At 46.5% G+C, this 9,979-nt stretch overlaps 1 protein-coding gene across 1 annotated transcript in view; it reads left to right on the top strand.

Annotated features, from left to right (window-relative positions):
• Positions 1 to 398: 398 nt before the first annotated feature.
• Positions 399 to 9,979, top strand: part of UBASH3A (ubiquitin associated and SH3 domain containing A) — a 29,525-nt gene continuing 19,944 nt past the window's right edge. The window contains exons 1-4 of the mRNA XM_038760129.1: positions 399 to 450; positions 3,226 to 3,389; positions 6,368 to 6,421; positions 9,676 to 9,862. Coding sequence (XP_038616057.1) covers positions 3,277 to 3,389; positions 6,368 to 6,421; positions 9,676 to 9,862 — 354 coding nt within the window. The 5' untranslated portion in view covers positions 399 to 450; positions 3,226 to 3,276. The remainder of the gene's footprint in view (positions 451 to 3,225; positions 3,390 to 6,367; positions 6,422 to 9,675; positions 9,863 to 9,979) is intronic.

The raw sequence follows: 9,979 nt of genomic DNA, 5'->3' as shown, positions 1-9,979 counted from the left end.
CACAATAATAATAGTAATAATAATAATGGCATTTGTTAAGTGCTTACTATGTGCAAAGCACTGTTCTAAGTGCTGGGGAGGTTACAAAGTTATCAAGTTGTCCCACGGGGGGCTCACAGTCTTAATCCCCATTTTACAGATGAGGGAACTGAGGCCCAGAGAAGTTAAGTGACTTGCCCAAAGTCACACAGCTGACAATTGGCAGGGCTGGGATTCGAACCCATGACCTCTGACTCCAAAGCCCGGGCTCTTTCCACTTAGCTACGCTGCTTCTCAATCTAGGACTAGTGGGCTTGTACTAATTTGCACGTTTGTTTTAATTTTTTTCTTTGTTTTTTGTAGGACGAGATCCTCCTGTCCCTCCACTCAAAGGGCACATCCCTCACCTCTTCACCTGATTTTTGTAAAAAAAGAAAAAGCTCCTGTGAAGACTCCCTGCCGACACACAACGTAAGCCCCACTGACTCCACCTTGTGAGTTCCGAGATTGGACTGAATGTGCTACTCTGAGGGAGACTGTTGGGCCCAGTTATCCATCCCCCTTTGCCTATTCAGCTTCTTCTCTCGGGCAACTCTCGTTTTCTTCCAGAGCAGCACGAGCCCCAGCGACCTGACTCAGACTTGTCAGCCTTTTTGGTTTCAGTTTGATCGTTTTCACTCCCACTGAATTGTATTTAATGAGCCCAAGGATCCCAAATGAAAATCTGGAGGACCAAGGGGTATGGGAGGAGAGGGGTCAGCATTGCCCTGCTTTGAGTCCATAGGGGAAAAAAAGCCGTCGCACATTTGTGTGGTATTTTCATGGAAAATCAACCATAAGGTAATTCTTATCATTCATAAAAGTCCATTATCATGATCATCAACAGTGGTATTTATTGAGTGCTTACTGGGTGAAGGACACTGTACTAAGTACTTGGAAGATTACAATACGACCAAGGTGGTAGATGTGGTCCCAGCCCTCAAGGAGCTTTACGGTCTAGAGAGGGTTTGCTTAGTGTAGTGCCTGGCACATTGTAAGCACTTAACAAATACCTTAATTATATTAAAATAAATTCCAGATGTGTACATAAGTGCCATGAGGCTGAAGGCAGGCTGAATAGCAAGTGCTAAAAGGGTACAGACCCAAATGCATAGGTAATACAGAAGGGAGAGGGAGTAGGGGAAATGAGAGCTTAGTTGGTGAAGGCCTCTTGGAGGAGATATGATTTTAAGAAGGCTGTGAAGGTGGTGAGAATGGTGGGCTGCCAGATATGGAGTGTGAGGGAATTCCAGGCCAGAGACAGGACGTGGGCAAGGTGTTGGCAACGAGATAGATGAGATGGAGATACAGTGAGTAGGTTGGCATTAGAGGAGTGAAATGTTCAGGCTACATAGTAGTAGGAAATCAGCTACAGTAAGTTAAGGTAGGATGGGGAGAGCTGATTGATTGCCTTAAATTGGTGGGTAAGGAGTTTGATGCAGAGGTGGATGGGCAACCACTGGAGATTTGAGGAGAGAGGAGATGTAGACTGAGCATTTTTTTTAAGAAAGGTGATCCAAACAGCTGAGTGAAGTATGGAATGGAGAGGGGAGAGACAAGAGGCAGGGAGGTCAGCAAGGAGGCTGATGCAGTAGACAAGGATAATGAGCAGTATTAGCTCAGATTACTCCTTAAGGTCATCTCCAGACATCTGCTGTGGAATTTAACCCAGTTTGGCTCCTCTCAGGTTTGTTCCAGTGATACGGCTTCCTGTGAGGGGAACCATGGGCGAAGTCTCAGCTCTAGGGCAGGTTGCAGACTGGTCAACTAGAAAGCATCCCTTCTAGCAGGATGTCAGAAGTCCCACCCGCTGCAGCCTCCAGCATGGAAGATGAGTCAGGGAATGGAGGTATCAATCAATCAATCAATCGTATTTATTGAGCGCTTACTTTGTGCAGAGCACTGTACTAAGCACTTGGGAAGTACAAGTTGGCAACATATAGAGACAGTCCCTACCCCACAGTGGGCTCACAGTCTAAAAGGGGTATGATGGGCCAGGATCTAGAACAGTCAGCAACCACATCCTACGGCAGCCTAGCAAATCATATGGCTCACATATATGGTGTAGAATTTCCACCAGCACCCACACTTAGCCCTTCTCTGCCACCTTCCCCTAATCCACACCTCTTTCTTGTACCCCTCATTTCACTTGGCTAAGAAACCCGAGGTCTGTCTGTAGCCATTACCCAGAGTTCGCTGAGCCCAACTCTCCCCACCCTGCATGTAAAGACTGGTGTTGAGGGAGGGAAAAAAGCGGGTAGCCAGGAGTTAGTTCCCAATGGGACACCCCCTGGGATTTATGTGCATAGGTTGGGGTAGGGGAGCTCAGGGCACAGGAACTGGGTGGAGAGAAGAGAGTGGGGGACTTACACTCAGACTATAGCAAATGGCTTTTCCTTCCAAGCAGGATAAAAGATGTGGGTGAAATTGTTTCATTTAACTTGGGAAGTGAAATGGGTTCAGCCCTAAGCACTGTCTCTTGCAATACAGAGCCAGCAGCAAAATACATTTTGTGGGGTGGGGTGGGGGCGGGACTGGACTCAAGCCACCAATTCATTTTACTCATTTAAGAAAGGCAATAACTATTTGCATTTGATCAGGATCAGTTCAAATTTGGTGGTCACAGGCCTTAAAGGGATAATGATATAATACTAATTGCGGTATTTATTAAATGCATACTATGGACTAAGGACGGTACTAAGTGATTGGGTAGATGTGAGATAATCAAGTTGGACATAGTCCTTGTCCCACATGAGACTCACTGTCTAAGGGGGAGGGAGAATAAGGCATTTAAGCCCCATTGTCCAGTTGAGGAAACTGAGGCGCAGATATGTGAATTGACTTGTCCAAGGCCACACAGTAGGCAAGGGGCATAGCTGGTATTAGAACCCAGGTCCTCTGATTCCCAGACCCGTGCTCTTTCCACTAGGCCACACTGCTGCCCCAAGCAAATGAGGAAGCTTCCTGGTTTCCAGTTGATTCATCTCTGGCCAGGTTCCAGTTAGGGGGCCCAGCTACAGAGACAGGCCTTGCCTCCCAGGTTTTCCAACAGAGAAGGGGACTATCCACAACTCAAACACCTCCGGGTCCCCCACCCTACAGAGAACCAACATCTCATGCAAACAGGATATCAACTTTTGACAAAAAGATCACAAGGGCTTGAGGTTTTTGTCTTAGCCTCAGCCTGTCCTCCCGCTTACTCTCTAGCTTCCTCAACCGGCTTTTTGCCCGCACACCTACTTATCAGGCCCGGAAGACATGGCGACAGCTGAACTGCAGCTCTACGCGAAGGTCTCCAACAAACTCAAAAGCCGGAGCTCCTTCCCCTTACTGGACTCTCTCCTGGCCCTGGGCTTCCCCGCACACACCGCGTGAGTAACCCCATTCTCCCACTTATGCCTTTTATGCTCCAGACATATGGGCCTGGAGGGCTGTCAGTTCACAGCTTGCAGTCAGCCAGAGGGGTCTGCCTGACAATCCCATTTCTGAGATTGGCTCCTGCTTTCAACCGCTGCTTAGGAACCCAAGGTTGATCTGGAAATAAGACCCTGGCCAACCATTGATCAGAACCTTTCATTCAAAATCATATTATTGATGGTGGTGTTCAGTGTTTCTGATGTTCCAAACACTGTGCTTACCACTGGAGGTAGATACAGGATACTCAGATCGGACACAGTGTACGAGTCTCACGGATTAAGCAGTGAGGACTTGCGTAAAGAGCACAGGACTGGGAATCAGAGCCCCTGAGTTCTAATCCCGGCTCTGCCACTTGCTTGTTTTCTGACCTTGGGTAAGTTCCTTAAGCTCTCTGTGCCTCAGTAACCTCATCTGTAAAGTAGGGAGCTGCTTTTCCTATTTCTTAGATTGTGAACACTTGGTAGGACAAGGACTGTATCTGATTAATCACTTAGTACAGTGCTCTGCACACAGTAAGCACTCAGTAAATACAATTGAATTAATCTGATTAACTGTATCAACCCTATGATGTAGCACAGGGCTAGTGTGCCACTTGTCTGTTGTAGTGACCGTAGGAAGTCACTTCATTTCTCTGTGCCTCAGTTAACCTCACCTGTAAAATGGGGATTAAGATGGTGAGCCCCATGTGGGACATGGACTGTGCACAGCCCCATGTGGGACATGGACTGTGCACAACCTGATTAACTCATACCAACCCTTCGCCCAGAGTAAGCACTTAACAATGCCATAAAAAGCGGGGTGCCAGGGGAAGGCTCTGTACACAGGAAGCACTTAACAAGTTGTTATTATTATTATTAATATTATTATTGATCATAGGTCTGTGAATACCAGTAAAATAATATCAAATCTATTCATGTGACAGCTACAGATTTCTTCAAATTCCAAGGCTTCTGTAGAGTTAACCGCTTTAACTTTCAAGACGTTTAGCGGAAATAAAATTTAGATATAACATAGTGCATCTAAAGAAGTGTTTATTGAACAAAGAGGGTGGGACACATTTTGTCCACACGATGGATGTAGGTAGGTGATTTATCAGGCAAATTTACTACTATTTGGGGGAAAATTCCCTCAAATTTAAAATCCTGCTACCAAGTTCACGGCAAACAGAGCAATGAGAAATGCCCAGCAGGGCCTCCCATTTACACAGTAAATTAGTAGCAGAAGCAGTAGTGGTGGTGGAATTTATTGAGAGCCCACTTGGTTCAGTGCCTCTTATTAGGTACTAGGTAATTACAGAATAAAGAGGGTGAATTTTCCCTACCCTTAAAGATCTTACACTCTAATGGAATTTTCCCACAGGAGGTGGCTGTTTCTGAGGTCCCTCTCTCCCCAAGACTATTTTGAAATGAAAATCCACTAAGACCATCTGTTAAATGCCACATTCCCACACCACTTCAGGCTTTAAAAATATTGTGTCTCATCAAAGTGAAAATGGAAAAAACAGTTTAGTTGGGAGATAGCAAGTTTAGTTTAAAAAAGCATTGCTTCAGATTGTCCAAAGGAACTTCTCTTGCCTTCAGTAGGGTCAGTCCTTCTGATCAAAGAGAAAGCTATAATTATCTTCATTTTGCAGTGTCATTCCACCACAAATTACTTTTATGGGCACCTACTGGACTGATAGCACTCCATTTAGCTTTAGGAACTGACAAGAAATTCCAGGTTGATGCATCAACTGACTCTGTACAGTTTAAATGTGGAGGGAGTCAGAATGTGAGCCCCACTGGAGACGGACATTGAGTCTGTTCCAATTATACTGTATCTACCCCAGCACTCAGTGTAGTGTTTGGCCCATAATAACCTGAAAGAAGTGGGGAATCTCACCGGTCTGGTACTTTTGTGGGAACAGACAAAGAGGGAGTCTGAGCTGATATAAGATTTTGGAAGAACAGGCTTTTTTAACTACTACAGTCCATATTGATCGGGCTACCTAACTTGTTCGCCAAGGGGGCAGGGACTTTATTGCTAAGCAGGATTCACACCAACTCCCGAGGGGCAGGTCCAGGCTAGGATCATCCCACCCTGGCCTAGAAAAGCCTCAACAGATCCTTCCCGTCCTGGGCCCGGGTCCTTCCTAATCTAGAACCGAAGCCAGAATCAATCCAGCCCCTTGGGGACTCCCAAACCAGCTCAACCTGGGATCAGTGGAGAGTCACACCTACTTCCCTCCATGCCCACCCGAGGCAAGGACTGGACCTCTGTTCGGGGATTGGAGGACTCAGGTGCTCTCCCACTAAGCTTTTGGTTTTCAGCCTGGACAGACCCCCAACCATGTCCCACGACAGCCAAGTCTCCGTAATAGTGGAGTGGGAGCTCACTGAAGTACTGACCAGAACTAAAAGTAGCAGGCAGTTAGTCCTGGGATGAAAATGCACAATTGCCTAGACAAGAGCTTTCAGTGTTAGCCTCCCCTCCAGCCCATTTTCAGGATTTTGTAACCTGTGGTCTTAATCAATCAATCAATCGTATTTATTGAGCACTTACTGTGTGCAGAGCACTGTACTAAGCGCTTGGGAAGTACAAGTTGGCAACATATCATCATCAATCGTATTTATTGAGCGCTTACTATGTGCAGAGCATTGTACTAAGCGCTTGGGAAGCACAAATTGGCAACAAATAGAGACAGTCCCTACCCGACAGTGGGCTCACAGTCTAAAAGGGGGAGACAGAGAACAAAACCAAACATACTAACAAAATAAAATAAATAGACCCATCTTAAACCCATCGTGGGATGCAGCTGCAAAAATCAATAATTATCCCTGAATTTTAGTGGACCTTATGTTCTCCGAGTTACTGATATCACAGAACCATAGGGCATCCTTTACATTCTCTCTTAATTTCATGGTTTTGGATCTTCCATCTTCGTAATTCTCAGGCAGAAGGCGTTGGCAGCTACTGGAAGAAAAACAGCACAAGAGGCAGCCGATTGGTAAGTGAACATGATTTTGTGTTACAGGAGGGGTTTCACCCAGAGCTGCATTATTCCTCCCCGACTCAGGGTAGCATTTATCAAGTGCTGTTTCTCTAGACCAGAGTCTAAAATAAGACTGGTTCTTGCCCCCTTAGGGTTTCCAATCTAGAAAGATAGACCATTCAGCGTGGTTAAGAAGCAGTGTGATTTAGTGGCAAGAACACGGGCTTGGGATTCAGAGGACATGGGTTCAAATCCCGGCCCTGCCACTTGTCTGCTGCGTGACCTTGGGCGAGCCACTTAACTTCTCCATGCCTCAGTCGCTTCATCTGTAAAATGGGGATTAAGACTGTGAGCCCCACATGGGACAAACTGAATACCTTGTATCTACCCCAGTGCTTAGAACAGTGCTTGGCACATAGTAAGTGCTTAACTGATACCATTATTATTATTATTATTATTATTATGATTATTAATAATAATGAAGTATTTGGATGGGAATGGTTGAAAATTTGCATTACAAAAATCAGAATGAAGCCTTTCATGACTTGTATTTCAAGATGGATTAAATTAATCTTAATTAGTCGTATTTATTGAGCACTTATGTGCAAAGCACTGTACTAAGTGCATGTGCAAAGGAAACAAGAGAAAGTTTTGCTCCTTTGAAAAAATGGTTTTCTCTCCCACTGGAGTTCACTAATCAAAGAAGGAAGTGTGGTCATGAAGTTGCATAGGATAAGTGGATGCCCTCCCACTATTTCAGGGAAAAATTCCACTCCCCTAGGGTGCACTCATAATCATGGTGGATGTAGTAATGCTATCTACTGAGCACCCTCTGGTTCAATACACTGTATTAAGCGCTTGGGAACTGCATCAGAAGCATGAGCTGCAGTCCCTCAATCTAATGGGATATAGGCATAAACATGTTTACAAATGGAGGAATAAGGATAACCGAACGAAGGTGCAATTAGATGTGCATAGATACAAAAGTGCTAAGGATGGGAAAGAAGACAGGATCTGGTGACAAGGTTTTGAGTCCCGTTTACTGTATTCAGGACTTTTAGGAGTAGCAGCATTTATTGAGTTCTCCATTGGTGTGGTGCTCTGTTCGAGGCACTTAGGAAGTACAGAATAATGAAGTGACAATTTCCCTGCCCACAAGGAGCTTACACTCTAACAGGGGAGACAAGCTTAAAAAGACTCCTGACTAGAGTGGTTGAAATAAATGAATCAGTGACCTCAAATGCCCTTTGGGGCTGACTAGAATTACTCCTTTTTTCCAGAAAGGGAAACTGAATACCAGACAAGTACTGTTACTGACCCAGGTGATGCCAGGAGCCAGACGCGGTGCTGGCAGTGGCGGCCAGGCCAAAGATTAAGTGAAGCAGCCTAGGGCAAAGGGCATCAAGAGAGCACTGCCTCTAGCCAATGGGGCAGGAGCTGAAGGACATTAGAGGGCAACAGTGGCATGCGTAGTGGGGAGGGGAGGGAGGCCGCAATTCTAACTCCAAATTTAGACTGCAGGACATAGGTTCACCCCCATAGTTTTGGGGATGGGCAGGCAGCAACTGCTAACCCATCCTGCCCTTGGTGCTGACCTGAAGCACCAAGGAGGCCACTCCACATAAGCAAGCAGGATGTGACTCCAAAGCCAGGCCCCGGCACTCTGGGCTCCCCTTGCTGCAATCAAGACTGGGCTCGAGGCTCCCCTCCCCCTTTTCCGGCCCAAGAAGCCAGCATGGGTAACTCTCGACCAGCCCAGGGAATCCAGCAGGGATGAGCTGAGGCTCCTCTTTTCCCCAGCCTAGGGTCGGAGACGATTTGGAGCCTGGGTAGGGAGTGAGGGAGGACTTTTTTGCCCTCTTCCTGGCTCTGAGGCCTGCTGGGGGCCCCAGGAAGCCACACCCCAACTCGACTCAAGTGCCTCACCAAATTTACCTCAACGTTCAAAATGAAAAAAATTAGCAACCCACCTCCCCTTCCCCTCAGCACTTAAGTACATAGCTGTATACTCAGTTGCTTCCTCTGCCTGTAATTTATTTTAGTGTTGGTCTCCCACCACGACTGTAATTTTCCTGAGGGCCGGGCACCTATTAACTCTATTGTACTCTCCCAAATGCTTAGTTCAGTGCTCTAGACAGAGTTAGCGCTGTTTATTTGTATTAATGTCCGTCTCCCTCTCTAGACTCTTAAGCTCACTGAAGGTAAGGAACATGTCCACCAACTCTGTTGTGTTGTACTTACCCAAGCATTTAGAACAGTGCTCTGCACATAGTAAGTGCTCAGTAAATACCACTGAATGGCATCCTCTCGTCCCCTGGTCCTGTCAGCATCTCAGCCACGCAGAGCACTTGTGTGAATATCAGTTTATTTATTCCTCTTATTTATTCTGGAGAGAGACTTTTGAAAAAAATGGTCATAGGTAATCCAGGTTCCAGCGCTGCTGTATGCTTTGCCACCTCACAGTTGGATGAATCGTTTCAGTCTTGATAGAGTTGAAGGGATTTGGTTTTCACCACCCTCAGCTGCGTAGCGGCTGGACAAGCTGACTCAATGCGGACAGGGCTGGGCTACATTTGCAGAAGAGTTTTCCCCTAGGGGAGGAGTTGGTTGAAACTGTTTTTCAATCAATCAGTCGTATTTATTGAGCGCTTACTGTGTGCAGTACACTGTACTAAGTAGTTGTGAGAGAACAATATAACAGAATTCGCAGACATGTTCCCTGCCCATATTGAGCTTATAGTCTTGAGGGAGAGACAGACATTACTATAAATAAATTACAGATGTATATGTAAGTGCTGTGGGACTGAGGGAGGCGTGAATAAAGGGTGCAAAACCTAGTATAAAGGTGACACAGAAGGGAGTGGGAGAAGAGGAAATGAGGGCCTAGTCGGGGAAGGCCTCCTGGAGGAGATGTGCCCTCAATAAGTCTTTGAAGGTGGAGAGAATGATCGTCTGTCGGATGTGAAGAGGGAGGGCGTTCCAGGCCAGAGGCAAGATGTGGGCGAGAGGTCGGTGATGAGATAGAGAAGATGGAGGTACTGTGAGTAGGTTGGCATTAGAGAAGCAAAGTGTGTGGGCTGAGTTGTAGTAGGAAATCAGAAAGCTGTTTCTGTCAGTAGTGACATTTAGGAAGAACAGGGATCGCTGTTGGGGCCAGGAGGCCCGTGAAACCATTTGAAGGCTCAGTCTTGCTGGATGGGCACCTGCTCCTTCAGGGCTGAAGGAAAGGATGTCTGTTCCCAAGGAGAAGAACACACTCTCTGTTGCAGGTTACATTTCCATTACAATGACCCTTCCCTGGAAGACCCGATCCCTCAGGAGTACGTCCTCTACCTGTGTCCCACTGGGCCCCTGTTGGAGGAACTGCAGGAGTTTTGGAGAGAAAGTAAGCTCCAGTGTGCCAGAAACAGAGCTCATGAAATTTTCCCCCACGTGACTCTCTGCGAGTTCTTCACGGTAAGGCTGCTGTTTCCGCTCCTCGCCCAGTCAATGGGCAAACTGGCCAGCCTGGCCCGAGGGGGAGGGAGATAGAGCTAAGGTCCTGGGAGATGTGGTTGGGAAAGAACCAAGCTG

The sequence above is a fragment of the Tachyglossus aculeatus genome, chromosome 18 (assembly GCF_015852505.1).
Source record: "Tachyglossus aculeatus isolate mTacAcu1 chromosome 18, mTacAcu1.pri, whole genome shotgun sequence".
NCBI classification, from domain to species: Eukaryota; Metazoa; Chordata; class Mammalia; order Monotremata; family Tachyglossidae; genus Tachyglossus; species Tachyglossus aculeatus.
This window is presented reverse-complemented; position numbering and strand designations above follow the sequence as displayed.